The sequence below is a fragment of the Myotis lucifugus genome, unplaced genomic scaffold (assembly GCF_000147115.1).
Source record: "Myotis lucifugus unplaced genomic scaffold, Myoluc2.0 scaffold_68, whole genome shotgun sequence".
Lineage (NCBI taxonomy): Eukaryota > Metazoa > Chordata > Mammalia > Chiroptera > Vespertilionidae > Myotis > Myotis lucifugus.
This window is the reverse complement of record NW_005871116.1, coordinates 2,700,264-2,724,221: the sequence shown is the minus strand read 5'-3', so window position 1 is coordinate 2,724,221 and position 23,958 is coordinate 2,700,264. Positions and strand designations below refer to the sequence as shown.

The following is a 23,958-nucleotide window of genomic DNA, read 5'->3' as shown; positions in this document are numbered from 1 at the left end:
CGAGACTCGTTTGGGAAGGGAAGGGATTGTAGACTCGAAATCGCGCAAAACTGCACAATTGAAAGTGTCCGGGTATATACATATACCACGAAGGATGAACATTTTCAAGACCAGCGCCCTCCCTCCCTGTGCAAGCTGCAGCATGGGCTGCGCGCGCCTTAAGCTCCCCTGGGCTTTCATGTAGTTGGTGGATGTGCATACCTTTAAGAGGGGGAACTCGTATTTTAAACCAGTGGATGCTGCGGGGAGTTACGTAACTTAACACAGTCCCACCCCGGCCCACAGTCTCCAAGTCTCTACTAACTCCTGGCTCCCACCACCAAACAGGTGCGATGACGTGTGGGCGGCCGGTGGGGTCGGAGGTGCCCCGAGCCTGCCGCCGCTCAGCTGGGCGCGGGATCCGGACCCCGGGCCCAGGGGCGCTGGATTTTATTCTAAAATAAAAGATCTGGCCGCTTATTTGGGCTGAGAGCCGGTTTGCCCGCAGCTGTCTGGAGAGACGGGCTGGGGCGGCGCAAAACAGCGTGGGGGCTTCCTGGTCGCCCCCAGAGAGTGGGGGGCGGGCGTCCCGGCGTCCGCGAGGTGACGGGGTCCTGGTGTCGTCGTATCGGGACTGGGGGGGGGGGGGGGCAGCGGCCCTGGGCCACAATCAGACCCCGGGACGGGGTGTTGAAAGAGAAAGGCGGTTGCGTGCGGACCCCGAGAGAGTGGCTCGGGTCGCCCCTGGGACGGGGCAAGAGTCGGAGATGCCCAGAGAGCCTCGGAGGGGGCGGGGGCCGAGGTGGAGGGGCGCCCGGGCCTAACCGCGCTCTCGGTTCTCTCGCCCGCGGGCGCAGGTGCCGCCGCCGGCCGGGACTCCAGGATGAAGTTATGGGATGTCGTGGCTGTCTGCCTGGCGCTGCTCCACACCGCGTCCGCCTTCCCGCTGCCCGCCGGTAAGAGGCCTCCCGAGGCGCCCGCCGAAGACCGCTCCCCCGGCCGCCGCGCGCCCTTCGCGCTGAGCAGTGACTGTAAGAACCGTTCCCTCCCCGCGGGGGGCCCACCGGCGGACCCCCACGCACCCCGCCCCCCGCCCGCACGCACCCCAGGCCAGCCCGGTGGCAGCATTACCTTCCCACTCGCGCAGGCGCTTCAGGCTGCTGCCCACAGGCCTAGTCTGTAGATGACACGTGCTGCTGGTTTGCCCAGGACAGAGGGTGTCACGTTTTATGCTGTGCATTTAGCATTCCAATGAACAGTATCTTCTAGACCACCGAAAACACAGTCCTCTCCTCTCCTCTCTCTCTCTCTCTCTCTCTCTCTCTCTCTCTCTCTCTCTCTCACACACACACACACACACACACACACACACACACACGTTTGTTTTTTCCTTTCTTCCAAAGCCCTGGCCTGAAAGCAATTGCGTCTCCATCCTAAACCGCCCTGGCCAGGGAAGAGGCTGAGGTTTCACAAGCCAAACCCGCATCAGAGGAAACACAGGAGGGACGGGATTCCCGGAGCAAGATCTGGGCAGTGTCAGATCTGCTGGGGAAAGACAGGGTAACGTGCTGGCTGGAACTGGCGGGAGCGCGGGAGCTCACCCCACACATGACAACGTTAACTCTTAAGACAAGAAACCAGGTTATGCAAATTAGAAGGTACACCTGCGATGGCGCCTCTCACAGATGTTTTAGAGGGCACTTTATTAGGGCGTCAGCTGGGGTTTAATTTACCCTCCACTCTTCAGAAGTGTATCTGCTGCCTGAAGCCAGGCATGCTACATTACAGGTCAGAGGTCATGGCGGGGGGCAGGGGGGGAGGGTATGTAGGTAACAAGGCGTAACATTTGACACAATCCCCAAATAAAGCAAAAGAGAGCTCTAGCCAGGAGTCACCCTGGCTACTCCCCCTCCCATGAGCCCCCAGCTAGTTTGCACTTGAAATATTCTGTGGTCACAGGCACAGCAGAAGTGGCTCCACAAGTCAGCTGTGTGGTTAAGAGTCCCCCAAACCCTGCAGCCTTGGGCTAAGACCAGCCTAGGAAATGTGATGTCTTTATTTTATGCTTCTTTACAACAATAAAAGCATATTCTGCCAGACGTCCCCAAAAAGCTCATTTTTCAAGGCAAATTAAGACTTCAAGAGTGACTTAGGTTAGCAAGAGGACATGCTTGATTCCTTGAAATTAAAGTAGCTGCTCTGAGAGTTTCCGTCACTTAGTTGTGCGGTAGAAACCTATTCTTAAGGGCTTTGGTCTCAAGCGCGAATTTCCGTCTTAGTCTCTATAAATGATTCTGCAATAGAACCTTAAGTGTAAAATGCCCCTCAGTACCAGTGTCTTTCCAATAGTGCCCGGGTGAGCTACACGGCTTTTCATTCATTCGCGTAGCTTAGGCCAGAGGACCAGAGACACAGTGGTAAACGAGGGAACCATGGCTGCCAGATGATGAAGCCCATTGACTCCTGGAGCCCTCGGTGGCATATCCGTATCCTGACTACCTGGGCTTAGTTAGTGCCGGCACCTGGTTCTGGCTCTGCTTCCGACGGACTCTGTGACTTTGGACACGTTACTTACTTGCTTGAGAACTCAATGAACGATTTAAAACTGTACAGTAAAGGCAGGCCTTTCCACTCCCAAATGCCAGTGGCTATGAGTTTTGCCCCCTGGCCCTCATGCCCCTGCCCTGGCCTCCTTTGGGAAAAGTCTCATAAAAGACCCCTACTTATTGGCATCACCGGGGGAACTTGAATGACTATTGACACTGCGCCTCACCTGAGAGGTTCTGACTTAATGGGTTTGGGGCGTGGCCTGGGCATCTGGGGATTTAGATCTTCCCCAGGTGAGTCTGATGTGCAGTCAGGGTTAGGATCACTATGACCTGCTAATACCCTGAGAAAATCTGTGCCTCCAAGATACCACCGGTCACAAAGCCAGGTAGCAGTGTTCCTGCTGACGGGGGAGGAGGGGAGCCTGCTGTGGGGGGAGGGAGATTCCTTCCGTTTTCCAAAACGGATGTTGAGTCACAGTGGACAGGATTCTGACTACTCCACTTACATCCGAACCAGCAGAGCCCACCCAGGGCTGCTGTCTCTATGGGAAGACCCAGTAGGTCCTAGAGAAAACTTGCAGAGAAACTGGGCCGCCTTCTAAGCCAAACTGACTTCCTTCCAGGTACGTCCAATCCAGTAGCCAGCTGTCAGCGCAGGGAAAGCGGGGCCCTGACAGTGTGCAGGCTCTGAGCACTCGACCGTGTCAGCACGCCCCTGTCACGGCGCTGACATTTATATTCTGCGCTGTACACCGTGCCACTGGTGAAGGCTTATGCAGAAAAGCACTAAGTCACTTGTTCCATTTGAAAATATAACGTGCCACAAACCCTGGCCCCGCTTCCTTTCGAATGCAGTAACTTAGTGACGAGCAAAGGCTCTTGGACGCTGCCGCAGTCGTTCTGTGCTGCGCAGAGGGGACTGGGCTGCGCCCCGTCCATGTACTCACCCCGGGGTTGCCTGTGTCCTGCTGGTCCCAGTGTTCAGTGAAGCAGTCGGGATCCTATTCCGAGGATGAACTGCCAAGTAGAAATGATAAGTGGCTCCCTTGCTTCCCTAGAGGTTGGCTACAAAGTAAATGGGCTGTGGCCACCCCCGATAGCAACTGGAACGTACCGAAACTCAAGGATTTGTGATTTTCCTTGTGGGGCATCCAAGACTCTTCCTTTAGCTATCTCTGTTCTTTTATTTTGCTTTTTGCCACTATCTTCTCCAAAGGTGATTAAGGCAGGCATGAGGAATCTAGAACAGGGGTCCTCAAACTTTTTAAACAGGGGGCCAGTTCACTGTCCCTCAGACTGTTGGAGGGCCGGACTATAGTTTAAAAAAAAAAAACTATGAAAAAATTCCTATGCACACTGCACATATCTTATTTTGAAGTAAAAAAACAAAACGGGAATAAATACAATATTTGTATTTGCATGTGGCCCGTGGGCCGTAGTTTGAGGACCCCTGATCTAGAAGGTGGAACCCACAGGCGGCATAGCACTTTAGAGCTACAAGGAAGCCCAAAAAGGCAGATTGTCCAAGAGTTCCAGGATGGCAGGAGGCAGGTCCGCTGAAGCTGGGGGCAGAGTGTCCCCAAACCACGGACATGCGCAGAGAGCATTTGGTTTTGCTATTGGGGGGAAACCCTTTATGTGGGAGGAAGGACTTCCACTATCGACTAAAACCATCTTGCACAGCTTGCCTGAATTTAGTAGTTAATCACAGTCACATACCAGGTCGCAGCTGCGGGCGAGACCTAAAGGTGTTTCACAGAAAAGGCATAACGTGTATGTGGTTTTAAAAAGCTGTGATCTAATGGCATGATGCGTTTAACAAAGAGTTCATGTGTGGCTGAATGTGCCAGGCACTGTCCTCGGTGCTGGGGGGCCCTTGGTACACACAACAGACAGAGTCCCTGCCCTCATGGGACATACTATCCAGTATGGAGGACGTGCGGTACGATTTGGTAGCATTGTAAACTGAGAGTAAATGGGAAAAACCCTGGACTGGTAAAGTGGGCTTTTTTGTGGGCCTGGAAGCCGCTAGAGGAAACATTGAGCGTTGTTACACTGTAATTACAGGCCATCCACAGTTTGTTGTAATATAGTGGGATTATGGTCCCCCTGCTTGGTAGCAAGTCACAAAATTGCCTATAGGAACCATCTTCTAAATCAAGCTAGCAAGTAAACCACGATACAACTGAAATATAATTCACAATATTATTAGGCTAGAGTCTCTTCCTTCGTCTGTAGGGGGGCAGAGCAAGAAATCAGAGCATTTCAACAGCACAAGCTCAAGTCTCCCCATTCAGTTCAGACTATGGCTTGGATCCCAGCCTTGCCACTTACCCAGCTGTTACTTCACATCTCTTAAACCTCAGCTTCCTCATCGCTACAATAGGGGTAATAGTAAGCCTGCCTCCTGGGGTGGCTGTGAAGGTTAAATGAGGTAATGCTGCGTAAAGCCCCAGAGATGAGGATTGTAGTTGCTGTTTGTCACCCTCCTGTTTCCAATGGCCCATCGCCGTGCCCCCAAGGAGCGCCTTTCCTCCCACCGGCCTCAGCCAAGACGCCACTCCAAACAGTGGAATTTCAAGCAGCGCAGCATAATTCGCAGAGTGAAAGCAGCGCAGGCCTTGGGGGGGAGGCTATTTTGGGCCCCACCGTCATGGGGTTGGTCAGCACGTAGGCAGGTCAGCCTTGCCTGGGAGTCTGCCCCTGGGTCAGCTCCCCCCGGCTCTTCCCAGGTTTCCCTTCCCCCATCTTCTAAGCTCACATAGTTCCTGTGGGATTTTTCCCATCAGATCCCCATAGTCATGTTGGGGAGAAAGGAGCCAGGGCAAGCGAAGAGCTTTATGTGCTGCGAGTTGGAAGCCACCTGTATTAAGAGACTGTGTTTCTGTTCTGAATGATCCCAGCTGGATATTTAATTTAAGATGTTTCATAAACCCAGCAAAAACGCTTTAGTGAACTTGAGTAAACGTTCCGCCCTTGGTTATCCAGCTAAGGATAACCAGCTGGTTAAATGGTAAGCTTTCAAATGGAATGGGATGGGATACAGAATAAATACACCATCCATCTATTGCTTCCTATAGCTCTGGGGACTATATGAATGAACGATACTGTAATAAGGTGACTATCTGAGCTAGAGAGGGGCTCTTGGGATCAAGAAATTGCATGTCAGAATGAGAAAAAAAATTTTTTTAAATAAAAACAGGGGCTGGGGGAAGAAATTGCATGTCAGACTTTTAGGAGTCACTGATTCCTCACTTGAGATCTGAGTCCAACATCTCACTCTGGCCCCAGGCTCAAGACCTATTTCAAACTGTGGCTGTTTAGAGAACTATTTCAGGCTTAATTTGAATTGGCCCGTCTTAGGACCTTCGGCTGATCCAACAGCCAAAGAATTCTGCTCAAAAGATTCTACTTTTGCTGATATGAAAATAAAAGCTATCTGGCATGTTCCCCTTCCAACATCCCTTTCATCTTTGTTTATGTAGTACCAACCTTTATTCAGTTAAAACACTTGCTCTTTAATTAATCACTTGAGCTCCATCAAGAAGCAAGTATTAAGTATCTTTTGCACCAGGCCCTATGTGGTATCTAAAGGCAAAACTGTGAACTTAAATAGCTTATGATCTAGTTGTAAACTATGGATGGCCAGATGGGTGGGTGGGTGGGTGGGTGGGCAGGCGGTTGTCAGTCTGACAGATACCTTTGTCTGCCAGAGGTTTACGTTAGCTGCGGTCACGGTAAGAATTCCTAGCAACGAGGTCACTGGAGTTTGGAGATCATAGCAGGAAAGGATTGGGGGAGAGGGAGGATTTGAGCTGCACTTGAAAGACGGGTATTAGGAAGGGGAGGAAGAAGGAAAAGAGCACATTCCAGACCAAGGAGAAGCATGGGCAGATTTGTGGCTACCATATGGGCAGGGGGTAGGTGGTGGATACAGGAAGAGGCCAGACCCGTCGCCAAGTACTGGGAACAGGTGGCGGGAAGTGGTGTGAAATTTAGGATATCTCCGTAGGTGATACCCGGATTATGAGATGCTGTGAAATCCAGGAAAAGAAGGTGCTTGCTCTGTTCTTTGATGGCCGTGGGCGCCCCTGGAGCTCCTGGCGCAGGCAGGCGGCAGCGAGTGGGATCTGGCTGCAACGCATGTCACCCTGTGGAAGTTACACAGGTGGCCGGCTGCTCGAGAGTGGGGTCTACAGCACAGGCACAGTCTTCACTTTGAAATATGGTGCCTTGTGTTTCAAAGCTTCTAGGTAGAAGCACAATTGAGCCCACCTATCAGTCCTCAAGTAAGGGACTAGTGCCTCTTAGTGGCCCACATGCTAACCCTGCTTTTAACAAATAGGTTTTATGTCTTGTCCTAAAATTGAGATGTTTGAGCCCCAGCAGATGAGAGGAGATTAGTATCCCCATTTTGCAGATGAAGAAATGAGACCTAGAAAGTTGTTCAAGGTCACAAAATCAGGAATGACGAAGCCAGAATTCAACCCTCCAACTTCTAGCGCCAAAGCCGGTAATTTTGCCCTCACATAGACTGTGCTCCCATATCAGAAAACTAAGATCACACAAACACTGGTTTGTTAAAATTACATCCACTGCCCCGCCCGTGTGGCTCAGTTTTTTGAGCGTCGACCCATGCACCAAGAGGTCGCCGGTTTAATTCTCTGTCAGGGCACATGCCCGGGTTTCAGACTCGATTCCATTTCTCTTTCTCCCTCTTCCTTCTTCTCTCCCTAAAATCAATAAAAACATATATTTTTTTAAATCTCTACCCTTTAAAAAAAATACATTGACCAACACTGAAGCACAGATTCCCAGGAAAATCAAGCAAGCAAGCTAATAAATCTCTGTTAGGCCCTTTCCATGATTTTGTTTGGGCTGCAGTGGGCCTGGGCTCATGTTATTAATGGCTACTTCGCAGACCAGGTCAGCGTGTTTTAAGGAGAGAAACATGAATTTCTCTGCGTTCTCCAGTAACACAGATGCCTTTGGCAATGAGAGAAGGCTCCCTAACGGTTCGGGACATAGCGAGGTCTCCTCAAATGCTTGCTAGGCTTACGCCTTTGGGAAGCTTCTGGAAGGTGCTTCTTCTCAGATCCCTCCTCCTCTGCCCAGGGAATGGGGAGTTCACCTGGGAACATGCGCCAATGACTATCACAGGGGGAGCAGGAGTGGGTGTGCATGGGCAGTGAGGGTTGCCATGGAAAACAACTAGTGAGCTCGGTGGAGACAGAGCCCACTTTTGTACGACTTTAATAACTGAAGTGGGGAGTCGTGGTTTTTAAGGTGTTAGCCTTTTTTTTGCTTTGTGAGCTTGCACCCAGGATGTTGTAAACTACTGATACGTCTAAGATGACTTCTGTAGCTTTTTATCATAAGTTCAGTTACTTGTACCCGATGTAATGTCCAGCCCATTTGGGAACTGTATCTGGGCTTCACATATATTTTTGGAAAAACCTTGGCCCTGCAAATTTATCTTATTCAATTCCTAAAGAAATATTAAACTGCTCGGCCCAAATAAATTGACTTTTGGGTCAGAAAAGGGCCAAGTTCATTTTCAAGTCAAATACACATGTTAACATGCATCCATGAAAACCATCATACTTGTAGACCTTAATTATAGGATGAATAGAGGGATGTGTGGATGGCCACACAGGCAGATAAAGCACCAAGCCTCAGCAGAATGAAGACAGCACCACCTGCTTCAGTATTTCTTGGGTTATTCATCTGGGACCTTCCCTCATGGGTCCTCATGTGCCTTCACCAAGTCTCTTGTTAGCATTCTGCTTCATTTTTATTTTCTGAATCATTTGAGAATTAGTTCCCAGCAAACCATCAAGTAGCTCAGCGGGTAGCTCCTAAGAATAGGGAGATTGTCTTATGGAACCACAATCCAGTTACCGGTCTCGGGGAATTTAACATCGATACGATACTGTTACCTAACAGACAGTCCATCGTGAATTTCCCCACTTCTGCCAATCGTGTCTTTTATAGTTGTTTTCTTAATCGGGGATCACATTCTTTATTCTCCTTTATTCTAGAATAGCCCCCAAGCCTTTTTTTCTCATGACACTGACATTTTTTAGAAGTCCAGCTGTCTTGCCTGCTGCCCTGCAGACTTCCCTTCCGTTTGTATTTGTGAAGGTTGCAGGTGATTAGAGTGAGTCAACCTCAGGATGCCGAGCTCTGGCCTCGGCTTGTCCCCAGGAGCCACGCGACCTGATTGTCCTTCCCTGCACCTTCAGTGTTACCCTGGTCCGTGCCTCCCCGTAGAAGGAGTGAGGTGGGGGAGAAGCACAGCTCTCCCAGTGAGCAGGAGGGCGATTGAGAACGGGGGGCCGGCTGCAGGGGTGTTCGCAGGCAGGCCAGTTCTGGGAGAGACAGCACGTGTGCAAGTGTGAGGATCTGGACATTGACTCTCTTAAAACAACCGACGGGCACTCTGGAAAGTGTTCCTGTGCCCCCAGAAGGGGGCCAGCCTCAGTTCCAAGGCACAGATCTGAGCAGAGGGCACACAATTATTCTTCATGGACCGAGCAATCAGCTGATGCCTGTAAGGTTCATGTTCGGGCACTTCTAGAAACACAGAAGACACGGGACAGACTCCCAAGACAGGCCTGCTCCTCTGCCCACAGAACACAGACCACCATGCCGGGGCCCAGGCCTCTCTCGGGGAGCAGCGGGACCAGTGTCTCATCCCCTTCGGGGAAATTGTGCCCTGTCTGCAGCCGGTGGAGCAGATCTTCACGCCGTTGCCTCTGTGTAGGCATCACTGAGGAATAACCACAGACATGACGACCACGTGCACTTACCTTACACCGTGTGTCCCGTGCTTCAGGCACTGAGCTAAAGCCTTTTCTTCCATTCGGGGAAAGGGGTGGCTATCCCCGTTTTAAGGGGCGACTGGGACTCTGTGTGGTTAAGCAGCTTAGCCCGACTCCGGACCCAGGGCAGCCCGAGCCCAGCACTGGCTCTTGTGACCATGTCAAAAGATCTCGTCCCGCCAGCCCAGGACACGGCAACACAGCGACACCGCGACAGCACGACGGAACTCTCTGGCTACGACAGAAAGTCAGCAAGGAGAAAAGCCAGGTGCTGGGGTTTTGTGAAGGGGGACGTTTCTGAATGAAACTTAGACCTGATTATATGAAGGCTCAAGAGATTCATTCCAATAAATGTGTTCACTGGGCGGAGGGGAGGAAGTCCTTCCCCCACGCCTGACCACAGGGTCTACCTCACAGGCTCAGATGATGGAGAACACTTTTCTCCCCCGGCCTTGCTTTTCCTTTCTTCTTCTCTTCATCCCTCCTCTTCTTGCCCAGGTCCCCCAGGCCTCTTCCCCGCAGCTCAGCTGGCCCTGGGCAGGGCTGGGGGTCCCCGGGAATCCTGGGCCTCTCGGCCACAGGCAGGCTCGGGTGCCGTTGCTTCTGGGTTCCATTGGGGTTTCCCTCTGGTGACCCCACAGGGGTTATTTTCCCCAGCGGCTTGCTCTGCGCTTCCTCTCATCGGGTCACTTTCTTGCCCTTCCCCTCGAAGGTTATTCCAAGGGCAGCAGCCGAGCCCTGGTGCGCACTCGTTAGCATGCGGCGTTCATTGCTGACTGCGAGTGCTTTTTGCTCACACCAGGTGTGCGTGGATTAGCTAACAAATGGACACCCTGTTGGCTGTTTTCCTGATTTAAAAGCAGGAGAAAGGACATCTTCCCCCCAGGGGATCCAGGCTCTATTACTGTAAAATTATTAGCGTCACTAAAATCAAAGTATGGACACAGGTGGAAATCAGAGCAGGGTAATTAGAATCTGAGGAACAAAATGGATATAGTCTGTCTGCCTGAGTGAGGGTTGGGGTTTTTTTTTGGGGGGGGGGGTTGTTTTTTGGCTGTTGGTATTCATGCAGCAATTTCCATTATAATTCAGACAAGTTTTCTTAGTTAAGTGGTAGGATTAAAAAAATTCAACATACAGTCTAATAAATAAGTGTGTGCACTATTGGTCCAAGGAGGTGGAGATGGGAAAGAAAATGACATTTTGGTGGGCAAAGTGGCTGTTAAAAGTGTACCCCGGGCCCCGATTTCTATTTCTGAAATGGTTTGCAATCTAGTGGATCTTTTTCTTCTGCCTTGAGAGGATCCAGAAATGCAGTTTTAAAACAACAAAACACGGGTGTTTTTACAACGCAAATACTTTTCAAATAAACCCGTGTCATTATGCCTTATTGTCACCAAACCATGGGTTGTGGAGAGCTGCACTGGTAGCTCTGGCAGTGGCCACGGTGGCTTCGTAGACTGCTCTGTGGGTGACTGTTCTTAGCAAGTAGGTGCTGGGGGGACCCTGGTGAAGTTAGCCCAAGAGGATGGTGCTCCATCCAAAACAGGAGCGCGAGGACGCTCGTTACATAATGTGAGACGCACCGCACTCCAGGGCGTAGTGATTGACGGACTATTTTTTTAAATCAGTTCAAATAAATGGCCAAATGAACACTTTTAAATAATAGCAGATGACAGAACTTGGTGGGATTTTTCAGGAAACTGGAACATTCTCAGGGACTAACACGACACATTTCAGAGGTCGATGAAGGTCAAATGAGGACCAGGGTCGGCCGTGTCCAGGACAAGCTGTGGGGCTCTCGCGATCCATTCGGTGGCTCTGGCCTCGGGGACAGGAGCTGAGTCTGACCCACACATGTTTCAAGTAGCAAAATCAGAGATGAAGAAGAGAGGAGATGTTAAGAAAGTGGCAAGTGTCCTGTTTGGCTTTTGGATGCTGGAGACTGAAGGATGGCGGTATAGGCTGTCCTCTCGGGGGTCAGATGGAGACTGAGGTGGAGGGGTGTCTCCCACTAGAATCTGGGGGTTTTGAGGCTCAAATACAGGACCCGTTCTACACATTGCCTCACCTCGCCTGAACAGGGCACAGGAAGAGGGCTTTGTGTGTTGACAGGCGCTTGGTGGTGATTATTTCAAATGTAACTGTAGAGCCAAGAGGTAAACTGAAAAGGTTGAGAATTAGAACCTGTAATACTTCCTGTGCGGTTTCCCGGCCCCTCGATAGTGGAATGCTGGGGACATCCCCAAGGTGGCCCCTCCCTGACAGAGGTGACCAAAAACCAGGGTTGGGCAGCACTGTCCACCAAGACTCTGTCCACATCTTCGGCTTTTAGGCCTGGGAGGGGCCCAGAGGGTCTGGTTGACCTCACCGGGCTTGAGTGACTAGTCCAAGGTCACGAGGCTGGGCAGGGCTGACCCAGACTGGCATCCCGGGCTCCGTCCTCTCCGGCTCTGCCGCAAGAGCCCGCACTTGGTGCCAGGGTGCGTTTGAGGAGCTTCCGGAGACGGGGCCGCTGTGTCTGAATCGGCCGCTGCCCTTGGCTGCCGGCTTTCCGGTTTCACCTGGGCCTTCGCCAGCTCTGCCTGCGACCGAGTCGCAGGAGCCAGGACCTGGGAGAGAGGCCCCTGAGGCCACGCTCTCCCTCCGTGGGGACAGGGTGCTGAGCTCCGCGGGCGAGGCAGCCTAATATTAGAATTCATACTGAATCTTCAACAGAAGGTGCATTTCTCACTTCCTGCTCCGAATGTGGTGGCTGACCATGCGCAGGTGGGGTTAACTGCTTGGCTTTTGGATGCTGGACACTGAAGGACGGTGGCATAGGATGCCCTCTCTGTTCGAAAGCTTCATGGTAGTCAGAGCTTTACCTAGGAACAAACAGGCATCATGCAGAACTGCAACGAGTTTGAGCTTTGAAACCAAATCAACTGGGTCCACATTTACGAGGCCTGTGGCCCTGGGCAAATGCTGATCTTCGCTGAGCCACACTTTCCCGGTCTGTAAAGTGGAGAGAATATTCAGCCCCTACTTTAGCCTCCAGAGGTGTGGCTGGGTTTAACGTTAGCTCTGTGTGAAAGTCGGCATCCATCCCACCTTTATATTGGTAAGGTGTTTTTTTAAGTGCATCAAGGAAGCTGTTTTTTTTAAATATAGAATGAAATGTTGTCATGTGAGGAATTATAAAAGACCCCACTAGGTAGTTCTGATAATATCTCCATAGTAGTGAAAGAAGCTCATGTTTGTACCTGATGGAAAAAATAGCTAATCTAAAGAATGGTGTGAGCCCGGCTGGTGTGGCTCAATGGTTGAGCACTGACCTATGGACCAGAAGGGCACATGCCCAGATTGCAAGCTCGATCCCCAGTGTGGGGCATGCAGGAGGCAGCCAATCAATGACTCTTATCATTGATGTTTCTGTCTCTCCCTCTCCCTTCCTCTCTGAAATCAATAAAAAAGTATTTTTTTAAATGAATGACATTAGTTGGGAATTTTCTTGAGAGGTTATAGGAATCATATACTGATCTTTTCATATAAGCATGCATGTGTTTATATATACATATATGTATGATTGTCTGTATCTATAGAACTACATATATAATGTACATATATAGTGTATATATACATATATAGTACATATGTGTATATGTATATGTAGAGAGAACTATTTTTCATATACTTGGTCTACAGAGCAAGGTGGACTTTACCTGGGTACAGGTAGGCAGAGAATGTTAGGTTAAATGTCCCCCACTTGGGGGTTCCCACTTGCCTCCTGTCTGCAGGCAGCCTCTAGGGGAGCCTCTCACATGAGCAGGGGCTGCCCAGCACCTCCGCAGCCCCGCACAGCACACCCAGGGGCTAGTGCACCCAGCGCCGGGCACTACCTGGCATGCAGGCATCTGGGCGCTGGTTCCAGACCCTCTCACCTCCGTGGCCTTGTGTGGGCAGTAGCTCGCCCTGTGGTCCTCGGTGCACCAACCCTTGCCGGGGCGCAACATGGATGCCGGGCGCTTTGCAAGTACAGAGGCCGGTGCTCCCTGGAGCAAGCCACACCCAGGCCTGAGGCCCTGAGCCCCAGTGGCCCGAGCTGGCTCAGAAGATGGCTCCTGCTTCCTGGGACCCTGGGGGACCTTCCCTGGGTCCCCTGAGTCCCCTTCCACCTGGCCAGGGGTCAGCCCCTCGCGCTGTAGACAGCTTTGCGCAGCCTCTCTCGTGGGCCCACGGCTTGAAGACAGGCTGAAGGCCGGCCTAGCCCCCAGCCTGGCGGGGTGAGAGGGGGACAGCTCTGCGAACATGAAGTGACCCCTGTGATTGAAACCCAGCTCGCCTGTCCTGTTGTTAAGAGCCATCTGGCACTCAGGAGGCACTCTGTCCAGCCGAGGCCGGCCTCCGCAAGGCAGCCTTTGAGTTCTGTACTTTCAGCGTGGCTGCTGCAGGGATACTCTGAGGCCTCACCGCTGTTCCTGCAAAAACTCAATTAACTTTAACTAATAGTCACTCTCCCAGCCCCTGGTTCCCGAGGGAACGTATTTTCCTCCAAGATCAAGGGGAGGTGGAGTGTGCTCTGAGCGGCTTGTTCTGGGAGTCATGGCCCCGCACAAGGTCCCGTGTGTTTAAATAACTGTGTATACAAAGGGCACATCCCGTGGAAATATTTTAAACAGGACGATGCCAGGATATTCGGTTGCAAACTGAAAAATGACTTAAATGCATTTGGGTATTTTGACTTTTCAACAACTTGAGCTTTTCTTTATTTTAAATATTTTTTATTGATTTCAGAGAAGAAGGGAGAGGGAGAGGGAGAGATAGAAACATCAATGATGAGAGAGGATCATTGATTGGCTGCCTCCTGCATGGCCCTCACTGGGGATTGAGCCCATAACCCGGGCATGTGCCCTTGACCGGAATCGAACTTGGGACCCTTCAGTCCACAGGCTGACGCTCTATCCACTGAGCCAAATCAGCCAGGGCAAAAACTTGAGCTTTTAGATAAACATGTTTTCCAACCAAGATCTCTCCCCCAAGTTGGTCTGGGAAGTGAGCAAGTGTTTTGTTGTTTTTTGTGGGTTTTTTTTTTTTTAAAGATTGTCCTCTTTTGTGGTTGGCAGGTATTTTACTACAAAGTTAATACTAATGAGGGCCATTCGTGTAGCTGACAGTCTGCCAAGCCCTTTATAGCATAACGAACAAAATGATATGACGTTAAGTCTTAATGTAGGGAACCAATCCAAACCCCAGTGCCTTTCTTCCCCTCGGCTGGGTGAATTCCTGGAACACTGAGGCAGCGTTGGGCTTCCGGCATTCACCTGCCCGGACCGGGTTTAAGGCCTCAGCAGGATGTTCGAGGACTGGCTCAGTGAGGTGCATGGCTCCCGGCACCCCCAGATACCTAGCGCTGGGGCCGCTCTATGAATGAACTCAGTCAGCATCACAGGGCCCGGAATTGGGAATTTAGTGGAAGGGACAGGATTATTTGCTCTGTGGTTTAGAAAATATAATGTTGCCCTTTTCTGGTTTCCAAAATATATATCCTTATAAAACTTTCAGCATAAATATTTATTTATTTATTTATTTTTGCTCTATTTTTCAATAAGAAGAACGGAGAGGAGGAGAACTCTTCAGCTCAATAAGAGTCGCCTATGGCCTGAACTTGGGACTTAAATAAATACTTCCACAATGACAACAAGTAGGAGGGAGGTTTTCCCACAGAAAGGAGAAGTTTTTATTAACTACACCCCTCGGTTGAACACATCGAACATTTCTCATCTGCTTCCCAGTGCCAGGAGGCCTTTGAATTCAGGGTACCCCTCACCCAAAAGCCTACGTGGTTGGTGCATTTACCCTGCCACTTGCATCATCCCCAAAAGGCCAAGTGGCACTTGAAATAGGGAAAAGGGCCCTGGCCAGGGCAGCTCAGTGGGTTGAGTGTTGGCCATGCACCTAGCGGTCACTGATTTGTCCCCAGGCAGGGCACATGCCCAGTTTCGGGCTTAATCTCCAGTTGGGGGGCATGCAGGAGGCGGCTGATTGATGTTTATCTCTCTCCCTCTCCCTTCCTCTCTCTCTAAAATCAATAAAAACATATTTTTTAAAAGATAAAAGGACTAAACAGCCTCATAATGAAGTATAAGTATGTCCCAAACATTATGGAAGAATGCTTATACTAAAAATCTATCCCCTATTTATCTGAAACTCACGTTTAACTAAGTGTTCTGTGTTTTGTCTGGCGAGCAAAGCCGATGGAAAAAGGCATGCGGTCAAAATGTCTTAAAAAGGAGGGAACATGTTTGTCAGGAACTTTGAAAGTATCTGGTAATAAATAAGAACATTATAAATGCTGATTCAAATCATTATTATAACCCTAGTCACATAAAATTGTAATTTATCATGTTATATAAAGTAATGAGTCTCTAAACCAGTGTAAGTTGAACTTTAGTAAATCCAATGTTTCCCCATTAGTTTATGTTAGAATTTTAGTAATGTTTCATCCTCATTTATAATTAATCTTCAGTTGATTCTGAACCGATTTTAACTTCCTGTGTTCCCAGGTTTTTAAGTTAATGATCTATTCTGGAATCCTTCAATGGCTCCGGGTACCCCATCCTGGGAGTCCTTTGTAAAACAAAGGGTCTGTTTTGCAATTGGAAGACTTTTCTTGATTAATCACGCCAAATACAGCAGTTTTAGAAGTTCAAGCACAGATGCCTGAAACTGAGCACACCTAATTTCCCCTTTTATAGCTTATTACTAAAAAAAAATCACAAACAGCATAAGCAGCTCTCTAAATTAGAGAGATTTAAAGTTTTGTTTTAAGAAATAAAGCTTCCTATGGAAGTGCAGTTAGAAAGTGTCAGAGGAAGTGGCCAGCCCAGCACCCTCTCCCTCCTCAGTCCTGCTGGGGAAACCGGAACTCGGAACTCGGGGCAGGAGCCCTTGCTGAACTCTGAACTCAGGATGAGGTGGGCATGAGCCCTAAGGCTGGAAAGCTGCAGGAGGCTGGCCTGGAGGGTAGAGAGGGGGGGGAGCGGAGAGGTCCGCTTGGAGATGGTTATTCCACTTGGCTGTCAGGTGGAAAATGACTGTGAGGCGGGCTGTTGGTGTTGGAGCCTTTCATTTCATGGCGGTGTGGTTCGCAGCAGAAGCCCGAGTGCCCCCTGGAAAGATGGGCTCTTTCTGTCCCCCTCTTCATGTGAACGAGTTCACACCCAAAGTATTGAGGGCCTCCAGGGACCAGGTGCTGTTTCAGGCCTCAGGGCCCGTTGGTGAGCCAGCAAGCAGAGGCCCCTGCCTGCTAGGGTTCGCATCTGTCAGAACAGACGTGGGGTGAGTCGTCCCGGGTGATGGCGGGCAGTGGGGTTAGGAGGGTCTGGATCGGGGCTTGGGGGAGATTGCATTCTAAACAGGAGGTCAGGGTGGGACTTGGTGGGGGGCCATTTGAGAAAGGAGCTGAAGGGGACGTGGGAAGGGAGCCACAGGTGCTCTGAGGAACAGTGTTCCAGGCAGAGAGAAAACAGCCCAAGCCCCTGCTCGTGTCTGGTTTATGGTTCTCAACCCACACGATTTTGTCACCAGGAGACATTTGGCCGTGTCTGGAGGCACTTTTGTCTGACACTGAAGCGGGGGAGGGGGGCATGCTACTGGCATCTAGTGGATAGAGACCAGAGATGCAGTTAAATATCCTACTTTGCACCAGACAGCCCTCAACAGCCAAGAATGAATGATTTGGCCCAAAATGCCAGTAGTACTGAGGCTGAGAAACCCTGTGTTCAAGGAACAGTGAGGAGGCCAGGGTATGCTGGAGGGAGGCTGGGAGGAGAAGGTGAGGTCGGAGGGAGCAAGGGCTTGTGGGGGAGGCAGTGCTGGGTTAGGTAGGGCCTCAGGCCCTTGTGGACTTTGGCTTTTCCCCCAAGAGTAATGGGGAGCCATTGGAGGGTGTGGAGCAGAGCAGGGGTGTGAGCAGCATGGACAGTTTTAAGGGTGCTGCTCTGGCTGCGGATGGAAAATAGACGGGAGGAAGGTAAGGTTGGGATGAGGGAGTCATCCTGGCAGGAGATGAGATGGGGCATAGGCCAGGGCGGAGTAGCTTTGGGATTTCTGGGCAGCAGAACCGTCCCGTGCCAAATTTTAGACATCGGGCACTGAGGTGCTCTGGGGATGTCACACGATCCCACTCTGTTCATTACTATAGTTCATATGTAATATAATGTATATATATAGTCTATAGATGGATAGATAGACAGATGGATAGACAGACAGACAGATGGATAGACAGATGGGTAGCTAGATAAATGGCTGTGGTTAAGTCATGTCAGCTGGATTTTGTTTTACACAATAGGATACCCGATACCTGTCTTAACAATCAGTTCATGACAGAACAATTGGACGTGGGTAGGCACAGTGTAATCCTTCCCTGCTCTAACACAGTCTTGGAAAAAACATTCGCTCTTGCTAACAACTCCTTTGTGGTATATTTCGTTAAGGCACGTATAACCCTAAACAGACTAAATCGCCTGAAAATGAGATGAGGGGAGCACAAAAGGTCTGGTACCTAGTAAACGGGCTTTCGAATTACTCTCCTCTTTCAGAAATGTACTAAGTTGTTTAAGTGGTTCATCCTCTCTCACTTGACCAGGGAAAGCAAATGCCGAAACACAGCAGAAAACACCAAGAGAGCGAATTCCTGCTTCTACCCAAAGGTCTCAGACATCGCAGCAGGGGCCCCTCATTCCTCCATGCGCTGGACGTCCCTGAGGCGCACAGGCCTTGTCCTGTTTTAACCAAAGACAGTGGGAGTCACGTGACAGCCTGCAGCAGCGGCTGGACCCACCTGGGGGTCACACTCCACCTGTGCACACACCGCCTCTCCTTCTACTTACGGCCAACACAGTTCATTGTCATCTTGCAGAATTACCATATTTTTTTTTAAATCTCATGCTGCTGCAAGAAAGTGGTAAATTAGCCTCTTAGTGAAAAGTAATCTGTTCTGCAATCTCTTAGTGTTTTTTTCAGGAAGTTTTAAAATAGACTTGCCTTCAGGAGCTTTTCATTTGTTCCATCAGAAAGACTCTGGCCCCTCCACCATGCAGAGGTGTTAGGTCGGGGAGATTTCAGGGAGGAGCACTGGGTAGTAGCCATGTTGGGAGACCTCCCATCCAAAAAATCCTTTGTTCAGGATTTCCATGGATCACCTACATCAGAATCCCTCCAGGGCTTGGAAAAGCTGCAGACTCCTTGGCCCCCTCCCACACCCACCCCTAAGGGTAGGCATCTGCCTTTCGGGTGAGCGTTTTGGGCTCATTCTCAGTGTGTGTGAATCCACTACTCTAGGCTATGTTTTCAGTCAAGAAAACCGGCTCTGAGGACCAGCCTGCTCACAGCAACATGTTGAAAATGGACATGTTCTTCCAATGAAAACCATGCCTCTAAGAATGTGTTTTCTACAAGGAAGTGTGTCACCCACGGCTCAGTCTCTCTCAACAGAACTGTTTCCTCCTGCGGAGTGTTGGCGGGTGCCCGTCAGCTCTGTTCCGGGGGGAACAGGGGTCACTTCGCTGGCTGGGCTGCTGGCTTTGCTGTGCGTCCCGTCCTGGCGGAGTTTAGGTGGCACTTTGGCCTAGAAGACGGCTGGCAATGATCACTGTCGTTGTCTCACGTTTTCTCTTCTCTCTTTTCTCGTTGAACAGCCAATATGCCAGAGGATTATCCCGACCAGTTTGACGACGTCATGGATTTTATTCAGGCCACCATTAAAAGACTGAAAAGGTCCCCGGACAAACAAATGGCCGTGCTGCCTAGAAGGGAGCGTAATCGGCAGGCCGCCGCCGCCGCCCACCCAGAGAACCCCAGAGGGAAGGGCCGGCGGGGCCCGAGGGGCAAAAACCGGGGTTGCGTCCTAACCTCCATCCACCTGAATGTCACGGACTTGGGTCTGGGCTACGAAACCAAGGAGGAACTGATCTTCCGGTACTGCAGCGGCTCCTGTGAGGCCGCCGAGACGATGTACGACAAAATATTAAAGAACTTGTCCAGAAGCAGGAGGCTGGTGAGTGACAAGGTAGGGCAGGCCTGCTGCAGGCCCATCGCCTTCGATGACGACCTGTCGTTTCTAGATGATAACCTGGTTTACCATATTCTAAGGAAGCATTCCGCGAAAAGGTGTGGATGTATCTGACTCCGGCTCCAGAGACGGCTGTGTATTGCATTCCTGCTGCGGTGCAAAGAAAGGGACCAAGGTTCCCAGGAAATGTTTGCCCGGAATGGAAGATGAGGACCAAGCTGGAGGAGGAGGAGGAGGAGGAGGAGAGCCATGTGGGAGCCTGGGACAGAGAGATCCAGCTACACAGACCTGGACAGGAGAGAGGAAACAGCATCTGGATTCTCCCGGACAACAGCCGATGCCACCAGAAGCCCAGGGCTGGTGTCCCTGGGGGAGGGGTTGCCATGGTTTCATCTGATGCAGCCCGCTGGCACCAGCCCACCAGTCCACCAGTCACGGGCACAGTTGCGGATGCACTTGAAACTAAACCAGTGTGTCTCCTGTGGTTTGTTTTCACACATCTGGAGACACCGGGGAAACGGAATCCTGGTGTCATTCCTTGTCATTACGTTTTACTGCTGAAAGCAGGGAAGGTTTATTTTTCTGTCACTCAGTGGAGACATACCCCGGAAAGGAGGGGGGTGGCGGGGAAGCAAAGACACAGAGACAGTAACCTTTGCATCTGAAAGTTGAGGCCTGAGGTTTACTACCACCAGCGTATAGGGAACGGCTGGCTGGTGATTCATTTTGAACTTGGTGTGTGGGGTGGGAAGAAGTTGGCTAGGAACCAAAAAGGCTGTCCTCAAGACTAAAAACCAACCTGAAAGTGTTTCCTTTAAGGCCTTGGAAACAGGAAACCGGTTGCGGTTCTCGGCAGCATTCTTGCAGGAGAGCGAGCGGGGAGGCCTCCGCCTCCCAGGGGCAGGGAAACCCCGCGGCTGTCGGTTTACAGAGAGACGCGTTACATACACCCCAGCTCCGGCTGTGCGTGGTCACCAGTGACCAGAGAAGCTACTCGATGCAATGCATCTGTTTCAGATACGGAAAATAGAAGATATTTATTGAGATTTAAGTTATTGTTATTTATTACCGTTCACTAATGAGTTTCTCTTTCGTCCCTTATTTATTAAAGTTTCTTTTCAAAGGTGCCAAAGTATATGTGCTCGCAAAATGCAAAGAAGGGTGACAAAGAAAAGTTTAATTGGGAACAAAGGGTCCATGCTTTTCAAAGTATTAACACATTTGTCGCTAGGCAAAAATCACTTACTTTACCTTTTTAAGAAAAGCCCTCATTCACTTCCCCAGATTTCAGCATCTTCCCTGTTTTTCTTTCTTTCTTTTCTTTCCTTTTTTTTTCCTTTTACGAAAGAAATGTGTCCGAAGGAGCATGTCTGGCAGGGTCCCGGAGAGGCGCGTGCAGAGACCCTTGGCACTTGGTTTTATGTCTTCGTTGCTCCAGCTCTGAGCAGAATGCCATGTGCTGCATGGATTTAAGCTCTTATTCCCCCCACATATACCTACCTATGACATGCATAACCCTATAAATGAAAGGTTAAGTCCCTTTTAGTGGGCAGTTCTGGCTCCAACGTTGACCTAAAAGTAAAATCCTGCCAGGTTGCCAGGGTTCCACTCTGAACGGAAACTCTTCCTCCATCCTTCCCACTGTTCTGAGAGCGTGCAGGTGCCCAGCGCGGCCGAGGAGCGCACTGCTGGCCTTCCAGAACGGGGGTCTGCGGGTCGCCATCAAAGCCCCTTGGATGTCCTCTCAGGTGACAGTGGCTGTCCCTGTACACCGCCCTCTCCCGTAGAAGAAGGTGGCCCAGAAGGGTGGACGCGCTCCCCGAGTGTGCCACCTTTCCGATGAACGCCATGGAGGGGAGACAGGCGGGATGGGAACAGCCACCTCCTAGTGCCCAGACCCTCCAGACCGTGTGTTTGCCCGGCAACTGATGCCTACGCAGTGCACTGGGCCCTACCCCAGAGCGTGGGACACATTCATGGAAGAGATTTTTACCAAGGAGGTCATCTGTCACTACCTTGGCCATTAGCCCCCAAGTCTGGCAGGTTTAGCAATTAAAAGACCCCACTGGCCTCCCTCAAATCATATTCATTTCACAAAGTAACCAGGAGGCAGCAGTTACCAGACATCCCTCCCCCCTAACCCCAAACACCCAAGCTCGCCATCCTTCTGCCCCTCTCCGTCCCTCTGCTTCCCTTGCAAGACTTGGAAATGGAGGGAAAGCACTTCCTCTCCCCAAACCTCCCCTGGGGCCAGAGCGGGGACCCTGCGAGGAGTGGAGCGAGGGGAGCGGCTGACCCAGCCAGCCCTTGGTCATTCAGGAAGCACTTAGGTGTCGCCCCACCCAGGGGCATCTGTCCCATTCAGAGTCCTGGCAGGCTTGGTGGCTGGTGTCCCAGGGGTCCACTCAGTCAGCCCCCTCTCCCCATGGAGAGTCCCTGCCCAGAGGGGCTGTAGGACTCCGTGGGTGTCCTACCCACACACCGTAAGCATCGCCTACACACCATAGCCGGTTTTCACGGAAGCGAATCCTCCCCTAAATACACAAAAGGGTAAAGTCTGTGATTTTTCTCTGTCGTTGCGATCACCACCTGGTCCAGTAAGGAGGGCCCTTCTTTGGAAGTTCTGACTTCTCTGATCTGTCTCGGTCGTTTGTGTTATTCAACCAAAGTTCTCTACAAACTTTATTTTTGTACAATATCATTTTGTAACTTTTTACAAATAAAAACTCATTTCTATTGCTCTCTGTACTTCTGTACTTCCTCACGTGCCTGGGACCACGGCTGGGCCAGGCAGCCGGCCACAAGCACTCTGTCCCCTTCACCACCACAGAGCCTGCTGGTTGGTCCATGGCCTTGCCTATCAACTCTCCACAGCCAATCACCACCCAAGTAGGAAAAAACATCCTTTGTTCACTCAACTGGTAGTTAGCGGGTGTCTACACTGTGCCAGGCACTGTTCAAGGCACCAGCCCTCCCAAAGTGGCCAAAACATAAGCCGCTGCCTTGTGGAGTTGATGTTTTATATGAGTGGAGAAGGACAATATGCAAAAAAGTAAGAATATGTAGCGATCCAGGTGGTGATAAATGCTATAAGGAATCCAGTTAGGATATTATAGTAGAAGACTAGAGGCCCGATGCACGAAAATTCGTGCAAGAGTAGGCCTTCCTTCCCCCAGCTGCCGGCACTGGCTTCCCTCTGGCACCTGGGACCCGGGCTTCCCTCCTCCAGCCACCCGCAGGCACCCGGGACCTGGGCTGGCTTCCCTCCAGGCCTGGCTTCATCAGGAAAAATGTCCGGAATGACGTCTGGAAGACGTCTGGTCTAATTAGCATATTACCCTTTTATTATTATAGATAACATGGCACCTGTTTTAGAGGTGACACTGAGGCGGTACTTGAGGAGTAGATCATGCCAACAATGAGCATCCTGGCCAACCTGCAGGACAAACCCTGGGACAGAGCCACTGCCTTGCACAAACTTGAGTGACGCACTCACACCAGTTCTCTGTGCAAGGCAGCAGCACCCCCGGAATCGTGCAAATGGGGGCCCTGAGCTTAGTGTGTTCTGGGGGCAAGAAAAACATGCTAAAAAGAAGAAATGCTGAGGCCCAGGGTTGGGGAGGAGAGCATGCCTGCTCCTCAGATGGCACGCCCCATGGGTGGCCCAGGCGGCCTTGTGACTGTTTCAAGGTGGCCTTGGGTGGTGTTTTCAATCCCAAACAAAACCGGGTGCTCTTAACTCTCTCTGAGTGGCCGCCAGCCCAGGCTCCCTGCACAGAGCAGGGCTTGCCTGAGCCGCCTTCCCTCCCCACGCTCCCCAACTCCCTAACCGACCGTAAAGGCCTGCCAGGCTCTCTCGCCAAATTCTGGAATGAAGTTAGTGACTTGCAGAGGGCAATCAGAAGCTCCTGAGCCTACGTCCCCAAAACAGAAAGCCCTCCCCCTCACCGCAGGCTCCTGCTTGGGCCACTGTTGATTTGCTGTTTGACCCCAGACTGGCAGGGGGAGGGAGCCCGAGAGCCCACACTGTCCACTTCTCAGGACAGCGGCAGGGAGGGTGGAGGTGTTGGCCACGGGCTGGGCTCGGGCTCAGGCCTTTGTCCACCAGGTAATGACATGTCTGAGCCCAGAGTGGCTGCTTGGGACATGTGTCTGTTAACAGAAGTGTTGCTGTGATTCCATGCAAGAGTTAACTCCCCCGTCTCATCACAAACATCCTGAATGAAAATAAACCCGCTGCGATGATGCCGCCACGTCATCCCTGAGAGTAACTGGATCGGAGGAAATCAAGGGAAAGCACCATTTACTCATGTGTGACAGCTACGCATTGCCACATCCCGCCCGCCCGTGGCAGGTGAGGGGACGAGGACACAGACGGGTGCAGGGAGTGTGGTGACAGGTGCATGGGAAGTGCTGGAACGCCTCCGGGAGCAGCAGGTGGGAAGAAAACCTGAGCGGAAAAGGAGTCAGGGACAGCGGGTAGGGGAGCCAGATCATTGGAATCGCAGATAAACGCGCACCATGCCTTCCTCTAACTCTGTCTCGTGCAAGC

The 23,958-nt window shown here is 51.0% G+C and overlaps 1 protein-coding gene across 3 annotated transcripts in view; it reads left to right on the top strand.

Annotated features, from left to right (window-relative positions):
- The window catches only part of GDNF (glial cell derived neurotrophic factor), a 26,120-nt gene extending 3,976 nt beyond the window's left edge, over window positions 1–22,144 (top strand). The window contains exons 2-4 of one of the 3 annotated variants that reach the window (XM_023755017.1): window positions 837–1,010; window positions 19,033–19,391; window positions 19,487–22,144. In XM_023755017.1, the coding sequence (XP_023610785.1) occupies window positions 863–1,010; window positions 19,033–19,391; window positions 19,487–20,071 (1,092 nt within the window). In that variant the 5' untranslated portion in view covers window positions 837–862 and the 3' untranslated portion in view covers window positions 20,072–22,144. Of the gene's footprint in view, window positions 1–836; window positions 1,011–19,032 lie in introns of all 3 variants that reach the window. The other 2 variants (XM_014457045.2, XM_006090129.3) reach the window with 2 other exon arrangements.
- Window positions 22,145–23,958: the final 1,814 nt, after the last annotated feature.